The 19,420-nt window shown below is 47.4% G+C and overlaps 3 protein-coding genes across 7 annotated transcripts in view; 1 reads left to right on the forward strand and 2 right to left on the reverse strand.

Moving 5' to 3' along the window:
- Nucleotides 1-176: 176 nt before the first annotated feature.
- Nucleotides 177-1,451, forward strand: NDUFAF3 (NADH:ubiquinone oxidoreductase complex assembly factor 3). The gene is made up of 5 exons (XM_067754364.1): nucleotides 177-397; nucleotides 484-676; nucleotides 844-910; nucleotides 1,005-1,105; nucleotides 1,183-1,451. Exons 1-5 carry the CDS (start codon nucleotides 321-323, stop codon nucleotides 1,297-1,299), a joined length of 555 nt encoding a protein of 184 aa, XP_067610465.1. The 5' UTR covers nucleotides 177-320; the 3' UTR covers nucleotides 1,300-1,451.
- A 508-nt stretch (nucleotides 1,452-1,959) lies between these two features.
- IMPDH2 (inosine monophosphate dehydrogenase 2) lies at nucleotides 1,960-6,934 on the reverse strand. 4 transcript variants are annotated; one of them, XM_067754359.1, is made up of 15 exons: nucleotides 6,760-6,934; nucleotides 6,275-6,323; nucleotides 5,957-6,058; nucleotides 5,760-5,834; nucleotides 5,214-5,420; nucleotides 4,622-4,709; nucleotides 4,349-4,548; nucleotides 4,177-4,267; nucleotides 3,982-4,077; nucleotides 3,637-3,708; nucleotides 2,831-2,974; nucleotides 2,601-2,763; nucleotides 2,363-2,506; nucleotides 2,198-2,281; nucleotides 1,960-2,095 (listed from the first exon to the last, which is right to left on the reverse strand). In XM_067754359.1, the coding sequence occupies exons 1-15, from the start codon at nucleotides 6,855-6,857 to the stop codon at nucleotides 2,074-2,076; spliced, it is 1,635 nt and encodes a 544-aa protein (XP_067610460.1). In that variant the 5' UTR covers nucleotides 6,858-6,934; the 3' UTR covers nucleotides 1,960-2,073. The 4 variants fall into 4 exon arrangements, with proteins under 4 accessions (XP_067610460.1, XP_067610462.1, XP_067610461.1 ...); XM_067754360.1 differs by having other exon boundaries at nucleotides 1,963-2,095; nucleotides 2,601-2,745; nucleotides 6,760-6,932; XM_067754361.1 differs by lacking the exon at nucleotides 3,637-3,708 and having other exon boundaries at nucleotides 1,962-2,095; nucleotides 6,760-6,933.
- A 241-nt stretch (nucleotides 6,935-7,175) lies between these two features.
- Nucleotides 7,176-19,420, reverse strand: part of QRICH1 (glutamine rich 1) — a 55,005-nt gene continuing 42,760 nt past the window's right edge. For both annotated transcript variants that reach the window (XM_067754346.1, XM_067754348.1), the window contains exons 4-10: nucleotides 17,967-18,144; nucleotides 17,199-17,353; nucleotides 15,756-15,870; nucleotides 10,500-10,608; nucleotides 9,990-10,141; nucleotides 9,562-9,652; nucleotides 7,176-8,118 (exon numbers count right to left, since the gene is read on the reverse strand). In XM_067754346.1, coding sequence (XP_067610447.1) covers nucleotides 7,926-8,118; nucleotides 9,562-9,652; nucleotides 9,990-10,141; nucleotides 10,500-10,608; nucleotides 15,756-15,870; nucleotides 17,199-17,353; nucleotides 17,967-18,144 — 993 coding nt within the window. In that variant the 3' untranslated portion in view covers nucleotides 7,176-7,925. The remainder of the gene's footprint in view (nucleotides 8,119-9,561; nucleotides 9,653-9,989; nucleotides 10,142-10,499; nucleotides 10,609-15,755; nucleotides 15,871-17,198; nucleotides 17,354-17,966; nucleotides 18,145-19,420) is intronic.

Consider the following 19,420-nt stretch of genomic DNA (forward strand, 5'->3'; position numbering starts at 1 on the left):
GGCTGAGAGCCGGGGGCCAGGCCGCGGCTGGGGCCCAGGCAGTGCCCTGAGGCCAGCCACGCCACCAGGTGTCCGGCTCCTCCAGGACGGCCTGCGGGGGTCTGGGGAGGGGCGGACGGCAGGTGCTGACACCGGAGCCGCGTTGGGGGACGCGCCCTTATGGGACCGAGGCCCCTGGCCCGCTCCCTCCTCTCTCCCGCGCCGGGCCGGCCGAGCTGCGCGGTGACCTCCGCGACGCTGGGGGCGCTATAATCGCGCTAGGCTTGGTGACGCCATGACCCCGCTGTGCCTGCGCCAGCCTCCCTGCACGCCGGTCCGCCATGGCCGCCGCGTTCGTACTTCGTAGCCTGTACCGAGCGCGGCTCGCCCTTCGCTGTCCGCCCGCGCAGCTGCCATGGTGAGCCCGGACCCAGCATCCCTGACCACCCGCTCCTACGGCCGGCGATTCCCGGCGCCCTAGACCCTGACCGTACCTCTCCGCAGGGCCCCGCGGCGTGGGCATCGGCTCACGCCGGCGGATGACGAACTGTACCAGCGGACGCGCATCTCTCTGCTGCAGCGCGAGTCCCCGCACGATATGTACATCGACAGCTACAACAGCCGCGGCTTCACGGTCAACGGAAATCGCGTACTTGGGCCCTGTGCGCTGCTCCCACACTCGGTGGTGCAGTGGAACGTGAGCCCTTCCCTGCAGTGAGGAAACCGAGGGCCAGAGTCACAGGCCTGCCCCCTGATTCTGTCCCTGGCACACCTGGCTTTTCTTTTGCCCCGCACTGGAGCAAGTAGAGGGTCTCTGGGGAAACTTAGGTGGACTTGTATTTAACTTGTCTCCTCCCCACACAGGTAGGTTCCCACCAGGACATCACCGAGGAAAGCTTCTCTCTCTTTTGGATGCTGGAGCCCCGAATAGGTATTGGAGGAGGGGAGGGCTGAAGTGCTTAGCCCCAGAAAGCCACCCTCTAGACAGACCTGGTTGTAGACTAGCCATGTCCGTCCTTCCCTAGAGATTGTTGTGGTGGGCACTGGAGACCGGACTGAGCGGCTGCAGTCCCACTTGCTGCGAGCCATGAGGCAGCGGGGCATCGCTGTGGAAGTGCAGGATACAGTATGTCTGGGACTTGGGATGCGGAGGGGAGCCCAAGCCTAGCACTAGCCCAGCTGATGCTGGCTTTCTCTTTGCAGCCCAATGCCTGTGCCACTTTCAACTTCCTGTGTCATGAAGGCCGAGTGACAGGAGCTGCTCTCATTCCCCCACCTGGTGGGGCTGCACTCACATCTCTGGCCCAAGCTGCAGAATGAACCACCAGGAACTTACCTGACCCATCCAGGAGGGCCCTAGCACCTTTTGCAGAATGCAGGGGTTCCCAAAGCTTTCACTAGCCCCTCCCCCTTTGTCACTGTAACACTTGTCTTGTTTGCCAGCAAATTAATAATTTAACCCACTTCTCTGATTTTGTACTAGGTGTGTTGCTGGCCAGGAGTTGCTGGCTTAGTGAGTTCTTGGAGGGGGTTGTGAAGGAACCAAGGGGTCATCTATTTGTCTACACTGCTTGGCCTCTCAGAGGCCAGGAGACAGTATAGGCACCTGTTCTAAGCTGTATATCTATCTACTTGCTGACATGCAGATTTGAGGGGACCTCTGTGTTTTCTCCACGAGGTCCTTTTAGAGATTCAAGTTAGAGAATGTGTACGTGGGTCTCAACCTGATCGCATGGTGGCCAAACTTTGGGCTAGCAGGAGGCCCCGTGGATGCCAGTCCAAAGCCCCATGGACTGTTCTGTGACCCTTCCTAAGCAGCCACAGGCAATTTCTGAGACCAAACCCTTGGGTCTGAGCTGCCTTTTGAGATGCCTCAGGAGGGGCTTTTTTAATCTAGTACTACCCGCCACTTCCAGTTCCTTGAAGCATCCTTCTCTCGGGGCATGAGGCTTTCTCTGGAAATGAAGGTGCTTTGTTTTTGTGTATCTGTGATGGTGGCAGCTGCAGAGCCCCACCTACTTGTTGACCTCAAAGATCAGGCATCACTTTTTTTCAAACTTTTATTGAAAAACCGAGGGTGTGCTGTATCCCTTTTCAGAAAAGACGCTTCTCATACCTGTTGGCAGAAGGACCAGCTGTGAGGTGAGGGCAGGAGCATGGAGGCATGGAAGAGACCTCCACCCCAAGGACAGAGGAGTGGAGAGGGTTGGTCACTTACGAATGGAGGCTGTGGACACCACCTTCCACCTGAGCTGAGGATGTTCTCTTCTCAAACTTGAGCTCTCCAGAATACATCATGGCTCTGAAGAGAGGCAGAAGTCAGATGTGGGTAGCTGGCCCTGGACCAGGCCCTCTACCCAATGTCCCAGCTCCCTAAGCTTACCGGACTTGGGTCAAACTCTTGGCGCCAATGTCCTGGCAGGAGTGCTGGATGCCAGCAATCAGGTAGGGAACAAATTTGTGGATGGATCCTTTATCCTGCACAGCCCCAGACACCCCCTGGGCCACCTTGATTTTGTCAGCTTCACTGCAGGGAGAGGCAGGAAACACAGGCAAAGTCGAAACATGGATGATGCTGCCAGTGCAGGGTTAGCATAGGGCAACTGACCTGCCTGTCCCACCTGAAATATCGGTTCTGGCTGCTGAGATGCTTGTCCATGGCATCGAGAGAACCCATACCCCGATATTTCTTTAGCCGGATCCCATCAGAGAAGAAATACTCGCCAGGGGCTTCAGTGGTAGCAGCCAGGAGGGAGCCCATCATAACTATGGACAGAAGGAATGCTGGGGGAAGATCCTGAATGGCATTAGGGAAGGAGACCCACTAGGCTCCCTGAATGTTGGGCCTCACCTGTTGAGGCCCCAAGGGCCAAAGCTTTGGCAATATGGCCCACATTTTGGATTCCTCCATCAGCGATGACAGGAACACCAAAGCGCCGTGCATATTCTGACACCTTGTACACTGCTGTTGCTTGGGGCCGCCCACAGGCCAGCACTGTTGAGACATGGAGGAACAAATGGGGGTGGCGTTAGTGGGGACAGGCAAGAGGCTCTGTGGCCACAAATCAGCACCCAGGAGCTCTCAGTTACACCTGCACCAGGACTGCAGCGTGGTAGAGGAAGAGTCTTGTCTGGGATGGCTGCTGCCCCATCAGCCTTAAACAGTACAAATAGCTGTGATGGCCCCCACTCACCCTTGGCATGTGCGCATGCATATGTGCATGGCCCAGGCCAGCCTCAGGCACATGCAGTCAGCAGCCGGGAAAGCCCCCTCCAATTGATATCAGGTGGGGTAGGGGTCACCGTGCAGTTAGTACCCAGAGACCCACCCCTTGCTCCCTGCATGGTGGGCAGCTCAGGCAAGATCAGGGCAGTGGTCATGTGGAAGGAAGAGTGGGCCCCCGAGTTGGTCCTTAAGCTGTGCCTACTGCAGGAGATGTGGGCAGAGCAGGGCCTACCTGGTGGAGGTCCTGCCCTACAAACACCCCAGGAAGAGGAGGGAGCTGTGTTCTTGAGCAGCTCCCAAAACCATGGTCTGTCATTCAGTTTGCCCTGCCCACCCGTCAGCACCACAAACCCCGGGAGCTACAGCTACAGTCAACCAAGCAGCCGGGCAGTGGGCAGCTGGGCCGGGCCAGTGGACCGGGCCGGACTTACTATAGCAGCCCGTGACAGTAGAAGGGCATTTGGGGCTGTGGGACTTTATGTCTGGAGGGATCTTGGGAGCCGCTAAATAAAACAAACAGACCAGAGTTTAGAGAGGGCACGGAGCAGGAGCGGGGAGGCCAGGCTAGGCGGGGGTGGGGGAAGTGGCAGGTGAAGACTGACGAGAGCTCGTCTTACTTCCAGCATGTTACCCATCCAAGGGGCCTGTTTGGCCCTGGGGCTGCCCCTACTGGAGGACTCAATGTAGTTCCCGTAAGAACACTTGGCTCCAGGGCATGTGGGGCTAAGGGCCCTGCTAAAGCCAGGTCTCTGAGGGCCTTGCCAAAGTCTTCTTACCTTCTTGAGTGATGCAGATGGAGCCACTGCCCATTCCCACCCGCAGGGCATCTACACCAGCATCAATGAGGTTCTTGGCCTGAGCAGCTGTGACCACTGCAGGGAGGAACAGGGGAAGGCTCACGTGAAGGTCTACGTGGGAGCCTAGCTCCCCCACTCTCGCCCCACATCCTTCAGTGCCCAGTCTTGTCTCACCATTGCCTCCAATGACTTGGAGACTGGGGTATTTCTCTTTGATGTACTTGATCATGTTGATCTGGAAGATGGAGTTTCCCTGGGAAGAGTCCTGAGACAGGAAGGTAGTCCCAATGAGACTGTGGTATGACAGCTGCTCCTACCACCCCACCCTGCCTGTGCAGCAGCTCACCAAAACCACCACGTCCACACCAGCCTGGGCTAGCAAGTCCAGCCGATACTTGTCATCCTCATGAGTGCCAATGGCTGCTCCACACAGCAGCTGCTTCTTGGCATCTTTGGAGGCCAGTGGGTAATCTCGGTTTTTCTTCAGGTCTGTCCGGGCAATGATGGCCACCAGCTCATCATCTTCATTTACAATGGGTAACTTTCCTAGGGGCAGGGCAGGACATAAATCAGGACCTTGGTCTTTGGTTCCAGAACACTTCCTACCTCTAGGACTCACCCTTCTTGCTGCGCTGCAGAATTTCATTTGCTTCCTTCAGTGTGATGCCTGCAGGGGCTACCACCAAGTCTTCCCTCTTTGTCATGATCTATAAGAGAGGGGAGTTGTAAGGAACAGTAATAGGAGATCAGGCCTCCCAACAGACCCTGCCCTAACTCAGGGGTGAGGTTCCAAAGACCACCATGTTTACACACCTGCACCCAGACTACCCTCAAGTAAACCCAACAGTCTGCAGCAATCTAATGGCAAGAGTGAGAATTTAGTAGAAAGGACATCAGGTACATGGAGCACGTTGTGGAGAAAGAGCCACACCGGAGAAATGACAAGAGGAGGCTGAAGTTGGTCCTTGAGCACAGCCCCCACTCTGGGTGTGGCAAAAAATTTGGGTATGCTGGCAAACATTTCGGCAGATTGAAAGCCTTTGGTGGGGAAGGGATGCAGGAACCCCATGAAAGGGTCAGAAACTTAGCCAGGTGTTCATCTTTCCTGGACAGCAGAGGCCCTCAGAGTTGCCATTCAGACAACAGAACAGAAGACTTTATCTTTAACCTGGGCTGTCAGAGTTTGCCTGTGCTCTGTCAGTGGCACCCACCTCTCCCAAAAACCGGTCATGCTCCTCCTCCTTGAGAAAATCAATGTCCCTCGAGGAGATGATGCCCACCAGGCGGCTCCCCATCCGGCCTGTGTCAGTGATGGGGATACCACAGAAGCCATGCCGGGCCTTGGCTTCAAAGACATCCCGCACTCGATCTTTGGGACTGAGGACCACAGGGTCCGTGATGAATCCCTGCTCATATTTCTGGACGGGATGGTGAAAAAGGGCACTTCTGAACCACTTTCATCAGACTTTTGGTCTGAAGCCTGGGATCTGTGCCAACTCCCCCTTTGGCAGTGCCACAGGATCAAATCACACAAACACTTCAAACCCAGAGCTAGGAGACATGAGTGCACTGCAGGGCACTGTACACCTGGCCCTCTTCTGTTGCTTTAAGACACAGGGTCTCAGGCTCTCCTCAGGAATTGAACCCCCACAGTGGGAAAGAAAGGATCCTAAATCAGAATAATTCCCCCACTCCCACCCTACTCCACCTCAGTGCAATTCCCAGGAGCTCTTGACAGTGATCATTTCCCTTCTGACCTTCACTTTACGAACTTCATTGGCCTGGAATTCTGGTGTACAGTTGTGGTGAATGAAGCCAATACCACCTGTAAGCTGCAGGATACACAGAAAGAAAACACGGGAAAAGTGACAAAGAAGAAGAGTGGCATGATTGTATGCCCGTGGGAAAGAGAGATGGGACCCCTGCTTCTGCCCTCACATGCCACAGTGCTCACCGCCATTGCTATGGCCATCCCAGCCTCTGTGACTGTGTCCATGGGTGAGGAAACAAGTGGGGTCTTCAGAGTGATCTTTTTAGTCAGAGCAGAGGTCAGGTCCTAAAGAAATAAGGCCAACTAATGTGCAAAAGCACCTCATATACCTCAGGGCGGTGCCATGTTCCCCGCAAAATAGGTGCTCTGTATGACCTGCATGCCAGTAAGACCATTCCATAGCATCCACCCCCAAAACCAATCTACTGAGATAGCCGAGAGGGGACAGCAGCACTTTTATCCAACCTTGATACTTAGGATCCAATTCCTGTCCATACTCACCACTTGGTCTGCAGTGAAATCGATGTACCCGGGGAGAATGAGAAAGTCACTAGAGGGGAGGGGAATTGGGAGTAAGGGTCAGGCTTATGGCAGCCTGAGACACCATCCTCATAAATCATCTCTTAAGGCATTCTGGCAGAGAGGGAAATAACCTAGCCCGAGTAACACAGGCAAGGCAGAGAACAAGGTAGAGATGGAGACAGCGGACCTTTTCTGCCACCTAGCTGTCATCAGCGCCTCTGGCATCCTGACAACTCCATGTGCCCAGAGAACGGAGTTTCTAACCTGGAAATCTCAGGCACTACCAAGATGCCTCCTCCATCCCGCCCGCTTCAGACCTGTCAAACTGAACCTGAGATGGGTGGGGAATTTCCGGAACCTGTCCCCCACGCCCGAGCCAAGCGGGCTCAATAGAAGCCCCACCCGGCCTCCCAACCCTGCGCGCCGCTCCTCTCCTGGCCCAGGTGAGCCCGCCAGGCCCGCACTTGTAGGTGAGGCCGTCCCCACAGTTAAACAGCTGCTGTGCCGTGAGCCCGTCGTCCGGCACGTAAGACGTGCCCCCGCTAATCAGGTAGTCGGCCATGGCTAGCGCGGGGCAAGGCCGCGCGTCTCCGAAGACGTCGCCGCAGAGGCCTCCGCCTTCTGGGCCGCGCCAATATAAACCCGCCGATATCGTCACCGCGCCCAGCGCGTCGCCGACGTCAGGACGCAGCACGCTCGTACAGAGCTCGTACGCCTCTAGGGCGGGGCTGGCTGGAGGGAACGCAGGCGCATAGCACGCCCTAGGGCTGTTTCCTGTTGCTACCCCCTCCCGCAGGACCTCGCCCTGTCCAACAGGCAAGGCTTTGCTGCCACTGCCCCGCCTGGCTCCTCCCAAATGAAGAGGCGTTGTTCACTAGCATGTTGAAAAGACGTGCTTGTCATTCTTAATAAACAACTAGATTAAGAATACATAAGAGAAACAGAGTGGTATCTTTATATGATACACAAGTGTATGTTACAAGAATTCCATCAGGCACAGAAGCCTCAGGTTTAAGGCCTCAATGTTAGGCCAAAAAAAAAAAAAAAAAAAAAAAAGACATGGTAAAGTTTTTACTTTAACATCTAAAATGTCACTTGTCATAAAGGAGGGTGTAATAGAAATTGTCTTTAATAAATCATAATTGAAGTTCCCCTCATTTTCCTTCCATTAAGATGCTAGGTTTATGTCTGAGCATGAAGAAAGAAAAGACCATGGCTCCCCTGTGGTCAGCGAAGTCTGCCAGTCAGAGTGGAAGCCAGCTGGGGAGATTCCCTGGAGGGTCCATCCATCATTAATTCCATCTTTCTGGAGGAAGGGAAGGGGCGACATTTCTCCTAACAGTCCAAGCCCTTTCCTCAGGCCCCACACACAAAAAGTCAGCCAGCAACTGTCTAGGACATCTGGCTCTCAGGAAACCCATAGCCCCCATGGGCTGAGAAGTCTGCCACAGCAGGTTTATGAAGATGCACAGGGGGCAAAGTTTCCTTTTACATTTGAAATAGAAGCAGTCTGAAAGGGTTCATAACTACACCAATAAAAAAAGAAAAGAAAAAAATGGAGGCCTCTTCTTTAGTGTGAAAGTGTCCATTTTTTCCTGGATGGTCTCCCTTGCACCATGGCTGAGGGATCTCAGTGCATGGTGCTTGCGTTGGCCACCGCAATGGCCTCCTGAATTTCTCGTATCACCAGGATCCGAGTCAGCATCTGTCCCATCTGCTCTCTGCTGATAGGCTGGACTGAGTACCAGATTGGGCTGTTGGGGGCCACCACCGGCTCAGGCGTCAGGTAAAAGGTGTCATTCCGGCCTTTCACACTCTGGGGGCTGAAGAATACATGGGTAAAAGCTGGGTAAAACCACCATGATCTCAACCCTCCCACCATGAATCTCCTGAAGAGATGCTATCTGCAAAAGATGGGAAGCTCTGGAGAGCATGGTGGCACAGCTCCTAAATTCCATGCAGCCAACACACACTAACTCTAGTCCCTTTGGAGTTACTGCAAATGCCATTGTTAGGCTGCCCATCTTCTGCTCCTCCCTCACACACTGCCAGGTGTGATTCCTCTGACTAGGGCTCCCAGGGCTCATCTACTTGAGTCCAACCATATCCCACTCTGAACGAATTTCAGCACCCAGAAAGTCTATTTCCGAGTCTTTGCTTATGTTGTTTCCTCTACTCCATCCATTGATAATTCCTCAACTTGATCTGAGGGACTCTGACTTCTCGGCTTGGCTATGATGCTGGGGCCTTTACCTGGACTCACACCCCCTCAACGTTGTGCTGTACTTCTCTTAAGTACTGAGCACATGCCATCCTCTAACAGTTATTCATCCACTGATTCAAGATTTATCAAAGGGCTACTGTGTGCCAGGCCTGCACTAGGTGCTGATATTAAAAGAAATGAATAAGACCCAAGAGTCCCTATATTATGGAGTTTACAGGTAAGAGGGGAGACAGACAGCAATTAAACAGTTACATAAAGACAAAGAAAATAACAAAGAGTGATAAGGGTTACAGAAGAAACAGCCGGAGGGAACAGGCAGGGAATTTGGAAATGCTTCCCTAATAAAGCTCTTTTAAGGATGGATAGGAGCTAACTAGCTAAACAGGCAGGGGGTGGCAGGGTTTGCCCAACAGCAAAAAGTTCTGTGCAGAGGTCTTGAGGAAGGGAGAGCATGATGCCCTTCAGTGGAGAAGAGCCAGTGTGGCTAGAGAGCCAAGAGCTACACGGACACGAGGTTAACAAGGGAGAGTACATGAAAGGCCCTGCTGGCCACATTAGGATTACGGTCTTTCTCTGTAGAGTAAAAGGAAACCACTAAAGGTCTTAATCTAAGTAACACGGCAAGACCTACAATGTAGAAAGATCTTCTGGCACTGCTGTTAAGACGATATACCAAACTGCAGGGGCAAGAGAGAATGAAAGCCAAGGAAAGGAGTTCCCCTTAGATTGACAAGTGTTGGTGAGAAAGGTCAAGGCCAGGAAGATGCAGGGCTATGCTCAATATGTGACAGAGACAGCCTCTCTGTACTGTCCTCCCTCTACTTTCATCCTCTCTCCATGAAAGTGGACCATAAGGGAGCAGTGCTGGGCACATGCTTTGGGAAAACCAATAAGGTTGCTTCTATATTTAGCTTTTCAGAAGTGTGTTTTTACTCTGCCTGTGACTAGAGAATGCTTTGGCACGTGCGCATACACACACACACACACACACACACACACACACACACACACGCGTCACCCAGTCACAACAGAGCCTCCTCACCATTTAAAGAGGTAGAAATCGTAGAGCTTGATAGGACATCTCAGTGGATTCTCTGGATTTTCCGTCTGTTCTGCATACATGTCATCTGTAACTATAAAACATACCCCACCACCACCACAGACATGGCATCAGACTGCCTTTACTCAGGCTCAGATTAGAAACCTTAGGCTTCCAGCCATCCCAACCAGGAAATACTGGGAAGGAAAAGGGTGTGAGGCATGGGCAGTGAGTATAAAAGGAAAAGGCAGCTATCATTTCTGGGGCGTCTCTGCTTCTAGAAGAGTTTGAAGTTTATGGCTGGGGAGAAGGGAATGGAAAATTCCTATCCAGCAAATCCCAATCTTCACGTTCATTACTAGTCCCCCAGGCACAAGGGCAGGGCAGGACTAGTAGCACCTGTTTCTGCAACCCCTACCTCTTTCCCCTACCTTTCTGGCCAGTCTGGTGTATCCCAAGTGCCTTCAGGTACCGAATACTCGTGCTTTTATCCTTAGGATTAGAGGGGTTCTTCTTTGTCTGTCGTAAGACCTTGGAGAAGGCCAGCTTCATGTGCTGGTCCACTGTCTTCAACAGGAAGTATCTGCACCACAAGTGAAAGCAAGGCAAAGGGAGGGGTGCCAGGAGGAGACCGTGACTTACCCTCCGCCATCAGGGCTTCAGAGGAGCCACTGCCCACACTCCCAGAATCTGGGCAAGCCCACACCCAAACACACTGTCTAGTGGAGGAATCTTATCAAGACTGATGGTAGGGATCTGGCAAGGCTGTCTGCCTCACTGGTCAGCACACAAAATGTAGCCAAGTGGGGCTGAGGGCTTTCAGTAGCTCAAAGGCTCTCAAGTATATGTCAAAGGTATTAGAAGTCCATCTGGATAGTTTCTACCCTCTTCACTGGGTAGATGCCAGCAGTGGCTAAGCATGGAGCCTCTAGAACACTTACTTGGTGTTAAAGAACATGAGGGTGGTCAGCAGGGTGGAAGGGGAGTGAGCGCCGAGCTGCTTGCACTCCCACAGCATCTCCTCAGTCACGTGGCTGGGCAGGACATAGCCTAGGAGGAACAGAGTACTGCTACAACAAGAGGATGGCGGGCAGTCCCTCAAAGGTGCAGGATGGGAGGTGTGAAGCACAACAGTACCTCACAGGAGTACAAGCTTAACTGGAGAAGTCTTCCTGGGATACGGCAGAATCATCTGGAAAACTTGTTAAAACACAAACAGCTGAGTCCCAACCCAAGTTTCTGGGCAGGACCCGAAAATGTGTGTTTTCAACAAGTTCCTAACACCATACTTTGAGAACCACTGCCCTACATGATCACTCTCACCTGATGTTAATTCTTCCTTTAACTGCAGATTAATATGGGGTAGAAGGACATCCCTCAGAAACACCCAAAAGTATAAGCCAACCTCTCTGCATATATGCAAACTTCTCTGAAAAGAGGGTACAGAGCTTTCATTATACTTTCAAAGGTATCCAGGCCAGGGCCCAAAGAACTGGTATACATGCCCGTTTGCCCTTGTTAAACTTCTCATGTCTTCCATCTCTAGAAAGCAAACCCATTCTCATCCCCTTTGGAAAAAGGGGAGAATGATATTCAGATCTATTATAGGTTTCCTCCATAGGGCAAGTTTTACAGTAAGACCCTGGTTCATAAGCTAACTGAAAGCTGGACAGGGGCTAAGGCAGTGGTTTGATCAAGAGCCCTGGGCAGGCAGGTCTACACCAAAGGAAGATGAGACCTGGGCTGATCATCAAGCCCCCTTCATATGTTCATTCAACAGTCAATGTCCAAGTGTATGTGTGCCAGGGACTGAGGGCATGGTGAAACAGCAGCAGACACCAGCATTCTGCAGGAGTTTCAGGATTCTCCAGGCAGGGAGTGAGGGTGGCACTTCTTAGAAGCAGGGGAATGATCTGCCCAATACATTCCTTTTCTCTGTTCTTGCCAAAGCTGGCCCTCTGACTCCATTAGTGCACTTCCATCTCTTTAGGGAATGTTGGCCTCTACTATTCTATTTTGTGGCCCAATGGCAATGAGATAAACTTCCTTGCTCTCAGACAAATCTTAAGCGGGATGAGTGACAGAAGACAGCCCTTCTCAGGGAGGAGGGAAGGCCAGCCCTAAGAGTGGCCCCAGGCATACCGTGGCATGCCCTATTTCCCCTGGGTTCACTCTGCCACCCGGTGTCACTTCCCTATAATCACTTCTTAACAACACAACTTAAAGTGAACTTTAATGCCTGAAAACCAGAACTCCTGGCACGGGCAAAAGGAGATACAGATGGAAACAACATATAAAAGTCTCATAGTTCTGAATCTGAACTGCAAAGCATCAAAATGATCTATTTTATATTAATTTTTTTTAGTTAGGCCTAGAAACCCAAGGAGCAATGAGCACTCCTACCATCCAGACTGTGATAACGAAATACCATTTAACACTGAAAAGTACCAGGCTCCATGGAGAACTGATCAATTCCACACTGGGTGACAGAAAATGTCCAGGATAAGCCTGGAACATTCTGGCAAACCAGAAATCAAGGAAGTAGGGTCATGTCAAATGAACTTAAGAGCCAATTTAAAGAGGCTCCAAATGGCCAAAGATGGGACAATTTGTGCATCATTAAAGATAACAAGTGCAATGAATTGAATCATATTAATTATGTTTAAATTAATTAGCTCACAATGATTCTTTAAACAAACAAAAAAAACCCAGCTGGAGGAAGCTGGTGAACCAACTCATTACTGTGAAAACTACTAAACAAAGAAGAAGAAACAAGCCCTTATCTTGTCTCTTCTATACAATCTATACTGCTAGGAATTCAAAGAGTTCATGAGGAAAAGTTTCTCTTTGTATTTCAGCTAATAATGAAGTGATAACATTAGAATACCACTGCTTGCAACTCCTCATGAATTAATGGATCCAGACATTATGGGCACCTGATGGAAGTAAGTAACCCATCTATGATGTAACCTTGCCAAAAAGAAAATACACAAAAAAAACAAAACTTGATTAATCAAGTCTTTATATGCAACTACCAATTAACTGTAAATACAGGGGACAGAAGAATATGTTAAATTACAGCATGGAGATATAATAGCAAAAATTAGACTTTTTAAAAGGCTATTTTCTTCCATAAATAAATTGCAAGAAAAATAATCAAGGGGGAAATTAAAGATTAAAGCTAAACATTAAAAGGTATTACAGCAATTTCAACGTGCGGACCTCATCTGCAACTTGACTCAAACAAATAAAATTCTGATATTTATGGGACAATTAGAAATTCGAACAAAGGGTAGAATTTGATGACATTATGGACTTATCTTTTTTTAAAAAAGTATAATAATGGCATTGTGGAATGTCAATAACATATTAAAATATTTAAGGATAAAGTGTCTGGGATTTACTTCAAAATAACACGGTGCGGGGAACAGGCAGTGTATATATGGAACAAGATTTGCCACGGGTACATGGGAGTGTCACTAATTTATTCTGTTTATTTTGTATGTGCTTGAAATTTCCATAATAAAATGTTTTAAAAAGCAAACTTTATATAGCCAGACTTGGTTTGAAATTTTGCAGATCACATACAGTGATTCACTTACTCAGGTGTCTGTTCTAATGACATCCCCTCAGAGAGGCCTCCCTCCTAATGTACCCGTAATACTTTCCATTCTCTGTGCTTTGTTCTTCAAAGCACTTAATTATCATAAATTAATGTGATTATTTATACAGTCTCGCCCGTTAGACTGTAAGCTTCATTTTGTTCACTACTGAATTATATTATGTACACCTGGAACTGCCTGGCACATAGTAGGCACTCAAAAAATGTTTAAACAATATTTTTTTTAAAAGGTTAAGCATGTAACTATGACGACAAATGTTAACTAGACTAAATCACTTTGCAATATATACATACTGTATCAAATCATTGTTGTACACCTGAAACTAATATAATGTTATATGTCAACTATATCTCAATTTTAAAAAAAGATTAAGAGAAAGTTAAACACACATTTTATTAAATCCAGAGCCAGGATTAAAACTCAGATATTCGTGTGGACATAAGGTTTTCAACTCATTTGGGTAAATACAAAGAAGCATGACTGCTGGATCCTAAGGTAAGAGAATGCTTGCGAATTCAGCCATTCTAATAGGTATATAGTGGTACATTACTGTATGTATGTATGTATGTATGTATTTATGCATGCTGTGCCACGTGGCTTGCGTAATCTCAGTTCCACGACCAGGCAACTGAACCCGAGGCACGACAGTGAAAGCTCCAAATCCTAATCAGTAGGCCACCAGGGAACTCCCATCACTGTTCTAATTTGCCATTTCCTGATGATATATGCTAAATATCTTTTCATATACTTACCTGCCAGCTTCTTTGGTGAGGCAACTGTTCAGATCCTTGACCCATTTTTTAATTGGGTTCTTTGTTTTGTTATTGTTGACTGTTAAGGGTTTTTTATATATTTTGGATCCCAGTCCTTTATCAGATATGTGTTTTGCAAAGATTTCCTCCCAGTCTGTGGCTTGTCTTTTCATTCTCTTAACAATGTCTTTCACAGAGAGTAAGTTTTTGTTTGTTTGTTTTTTAAATTTTAATAAAGTCCAACTTACCAATTTTTTCGTTTCACAGATTGTGCTTTTTGTGTTGTATCTAAAAAGTTACCAACAAACCTGAGGTCACCTAGATTTTCTCCTATTTTATCTTCTAGGAGTTTTTATACCTTTACATTTAGGTCTATGATTCATTTTTTTAAAAAATATGTGCATGTCCAGTTGTTCCAGCAGCGTTAGTTGAAAAGACTATCTTGGGAATCCCTGGCGGTCCAGTGGTTAGGACTTGGTGCTTTTCACTGCATGGCCCAGGTTCAATCCGCGGTCAGGGAACTAAGATCCCGCAAGCCACATGGCGAGGCCAAAAAAAATAAAAGAAAACAAAACAAAAGACTATCCTTTCTCCATTTAACTGCCTTTGCCCCCTGGTCAAAGATAAATTGGTTATATTCGTGTGGTTCTACTTCTGGACTCTCTATTCTGTTCCACGGATCTGTCTATTCTTTCACCAAAGACCTGCACACAATGTTTACAGCAGCTTTATTCATAATTACCGAAACGTGGAAACAACCAAAATGTCCTTTAATAGGTGAATGGATAAACAAACTGTGGCACATTCATAAAATGGAATGTTATTCAGCAAAAAAAAGAAATGAGCTATCAAGCCATGAAAAGACATGCAGGAGCATTAAATGAAGTTATTGAAAGAAATTAACACTAAATTATTCTAACTATATGACATTCTGGAAAAGGCAAGATTATGGAGACAGTAAAAAAGATCAGAGATTGCTAGAGAGTCAGGGGAATGGAGGGAGGGATGAATAAGTGGAGCATGGGGGATTTTAAAGCAGTGAAACTTCTGTATGATACTGAATTGTAGATACATGTCATTATACATTTGTCAAAACCCACAGAAGATACAACCCAAGGAGTGAACTCTAATGTAAACTTCAGACTTTAGTTAATAATAATGTACCAAACATTGGCTCATCAATTTTAACAAATACACTACACTAATACAAGGTACTACTAATAGGGGAAACGCTGTGTGAGGGAGTATATGGGATTCTCTGTATCTCCTGCTCAGTTTTCCTGTAAACCTAAAACTGCTCTCAAAAATAGTTTATTTAAAAAAAAAAAAAAAAAAAAAACACCTCAAACATTCTACTGCGAAACTCATGTTCTTTCCAACACAACATGCTGCCCAGGTTATCCATGGGTAAAGCAAAAATTATGTTCTATATATGTAGAATGTATATTTAAACATAAGGGGGAAAAAACTCAATATGTAATATAATTAACCTACAGATGAAGTAGTTTATAATTCTTAATTTTTACAAGGATTCTAATTTGAATCAATAAATTTTAATAGGGAAAAAAAATGGAGTAACTACCCCACACTCTGCATGCCCCTGTGTCCTTGCCACACTGGAACCAGCCAGATTCTCTGTCTGGTGAGCCACATCAGGCCAAGCAACACAGAGACTGATGTTAGGTGCCTGGGATTTATAGCCTCCTCACCCACAGGCTATATCACAGCTAGCCACACAAGTAGCTGATCTTTTTTTTCCCCCCCAGGTGATCTTTTTAAAACCCAGGTGCTAAAGACATCCAAGGACTAGGAAGATTCTTACCAAGTGGAGTGACTCGGGGCTGAACGTCCTTCAGAACTTCATGCAGCCACTCCGTGAATCGAACGTAATAAAGATCAGAGAAAATGTCATCAACCCGTCCATTTTCAAAAAGATACTAAAAGAAAAATAATCAATAAAAGTTGTCAGTAGTCTCTTGGGCAAGTTGTTGTGGGGAAGCAAACATTTTTCTACCAGTACCCTCACCTCTCCCTACCCATTCCTCCCCCATTAACAAACCAACACACCAAGTCAAAACTGTCCAGCAGGGACTTCCCTGGTGGTCCAGTGGTTAAGAATCTGTCTTCCAATGCAGGGGACTTGGGTTCGATCCCTCATTGGGGAACTAAGATCCCACATGCTGCGGGGCTACTGAGCCCATGCACCACAACTAGAGAGAAGTCCACACGCCGCAACAAAAATCCTACGTGCCATGACAAAGAGCCAACGCAGCCAAATAAATAAATTTAAAAAAAAAACTGTCCAGTGTGCGGCACTTTCACAGTATACTTCAGGATGTGAACTGACTCTCACAACACTCTTGAGATTGGGTCAATGGGGCAGATTTTGTGAATGCTATTTCACCCAAGCAAGGCATTGTCTTGTGGTAGCAAAAATCATGATGTGGGCTCCAGGGCCAGCCTCTTATTAGCTGTGGTATAAGTTTAGTAACTCATGGGAGTCTTTTAACTTTGGGGGCTCAGTTTCCTTGTTTGTAAAAGGAGATGACTGTGCCTGCCTTCCAGGAGTGAGAGAGCATGGAATGAGACAAAGCATGTAGAGCATTTCACCCAGTGCTCTGGGTGACTGGTTAAGAAAGAGGAACAAAGTGGGAGATGGGCTTTTCTCAGGCCTAAGCAACAGGGTGAGTCCTAGTTAGCAAGTGTTCTTCCATCATACTGTGGGCTTCTCCACAATAGCATTCAAACACTAAGAAATCCACCTCTGCTCTCCTAAACTGCCAGTCCTAAAATGAATTTGTTAATCTTCATCCTAGATGTCCTGACAACCTAACTACAGTTGTATATTCTAGCTAGACACTTCCAAATAATTATTTTGCATTAATGCAAGAAACAATGAGAAGACAAGCTACATGTCAGCACGAGACTTTGTTATGGATAAACTGCTTTCCTGCAAACTACATGTTTACTTTAATGAAAAGGGTTCTATAAATGTTCCATGATAAAAAAAGGCTCTAAGGTAATATATCAAATATTTTAATAGATGTTTCTCTAGATAGTGGGATTATGATGATGTTTTATTTTTTAAAGTGAACATGTAGATCTTTTCCAATTTTAAAAAACATACATTTAAAAATTCACTATATAGTTGAAAGAGAATGTCTTTATTGTAAACACTTGCCTGTCATTTTACTAATTTGACTACCCAGCAAATACCCAATGGGAACACAGCTGAAACATGTTCCTGTGAAGTTCTGTTTCCTACCTTTTGAATACACAGGAAAATATAGTACAGCACATCTGGGTCATAGGGTTCACCTTCTCCATTTCGAGCTTCCCGTGTCATTAGACAGAGCCCATAATTCAACTCGGCCACAGCAGAAGAGATGAGATCTTCCTGGAATCGCAGCAACTGACGCCCTGCAACACAAGCCCCAGAGGTGAGTGAGGGTCCTGGCAACAGCCGTCCCTTTACTGGTTGCTCATATCCCTGGAAGGAGGTTTCAGAGCAGACACCACCCATGAAGGCGCTGGGATGAAAATGGTCACTTGTATCTACGATCAGAACTAGCCTACAAAGACAATAATCCTGTTTGCCCTATTACACAAAGGGTTTCCTTACCAAAATCCTTCCTACCTCACGTATCCCCCCAATTATTATTAGGACCAAGACATGAAAGCAAAAACACAAAATCCACCCTCTGTAATATGAGGAAGTACGTGAGGATAATGCTAAGGAAGAGGGCCCCTGAGTGCACTCACTAATTCATATCTCCTCCCAGAAGTCTCTCTGTCCCAGAAATCCATGTGTACAAAAATGCCTGATCTTGGGCAAACCCCACAAATTCTGCTCATTTATAGTAGGTCCGGCCTGCTTGTTGCTTGTCTTGAATTCAGCATACTATTTCAGATGGTGCGCCCTAGTGCCCAGAGAGCCAAGGGACACCACTTTCCTGCCATTCTGTCCTCCTGCTGCTTAAGTACCATTGCATTTTTGCCAGAGTCCAACCCTCTTTCCCTCCCAAACACTTACTCCCAATGGGCGCCAGTCTGTTCTGAGCATCCTTCTCTAGCTCAGCGTTCTTGGTCTGTGCCCAGTTTTTCCATACTTCAAGCCCTTCTTCTGGCTTCAGAGAATTTGGAAGCAGAAGTTCTGGGGAAGGCTGTGGCTGTGACTGTGGTTCAACTTCAGCAACTTGGACAGTTTGAGCCTATGAGAGAGAAACCATCAAAATGTGTCAAAAGGCCTTTTGGCAAAACTGCTGGAAAAATGTTACTTATAGTAAAAAACAAAAAAAAAAACACAAATGTACCATACTAATGTTAGATGTTAATAACTGCAGAAATTGGGTGTGGGGTTTATGGAAATTCTGTAATTTTTCTGTAAGTCTAAAACTGTTCTAAAAAAAAAAAATCTCAAAAAAAAAAGTTATAGTTCTTTTAATTAAAAAACCTCTCTTCTCCTTGCTGTCGTACTTCCAAGAACCTATGGAGTTCTATTCTTTACTCCAGAGACAGCAAAGACTAGTGCAAAGCTCCTTAGTCTTGGCTGTACTTTTGAATCTCTGATTTTTTTTTTTTTTCTGTGGTATGCAGTCCTCTCACTGTTGTGGCCTCTCCCGTTGTGGAGCACAGGCTCCGGATGCACAGGCTCAGCGGCCATGGCTCACGGGCCCAGCCGCTCCGCGGCATGTGGGATCTTCCCGGACTGGGACACGAACCCGTGTCCCCTGCATTGGCAGGCGGACTCTCAACCACTGTGCCACCAGGGAAGCCCTGAATCTCTGATTTAAAAACACCAATACCTGAGCTCCACCCCAGAATCTCTTTTTAAAGAGGTATCAGTCTTTTTAAAACCTTCCCACGTAAAAAGGCAATTCTAACGTTTAGTCACTGCTCAGAACTTACTGGCACAAAGCACTGCTCATCAAACTACAATGCGCAAATAAACCCCTTGGGGATTTTATTAAAATGCAGATTCTAATTAGAAAGATCGCAGGTGGGACCTGAGATTCTGCATTTCTAACAAGCTCCCAAATAAGGGAGCTGGTCTGCAGACTATACTTTGAGTACCAAGTGTCCAGACTGTTAAACTTGGTTGCACCTTAAAATCATCTGGCTGATTTTAAAAAACACCCATGCCTGGGCCTTATCCACAGAGATTCTGATTTAACTGGTCGAAGGTGGAAGCCTGCCAGCAGTATTTTTAAAAGCTCTCCAGGTGATTCTAATGTCCAGTCATGGTTGAAAATCATCCTTCATGTTCCTCTCAATAATACTGCTTTGGCTTATAAGGACATTTTCTAGAGACAGGAGGCACTGTTTTACCTTCCTGCCTCCAAAGGAAGAGTAGTCCCATCCTCAACGGTCTGACAGCCAAACCATGCAGCCAAAGGGGCAGAGAATGTCCATGACCTTCAATCACAATCCCCATCAGGCAGGACAGACACCAATACAGATACAAAGCACAGGTTCTTGGGTCTCACA

Source organism: Pseudorca crassidens, chromosome 10, assembly GCF_039906515.1.
Source record: "Pseudorca crassidens isolate mPseCra1 chromosome 10, mPseCra1.hap1, whole genome shotgun sequence".
In the NCBI taxonomy this organism is placed as follows: domain Eukaryota; kingdom Metazoa; phylum Chordata; class Mammalia; order Artiodactyla; family Delphinidae; genus Pseudorca; species Pseudorca crassidens.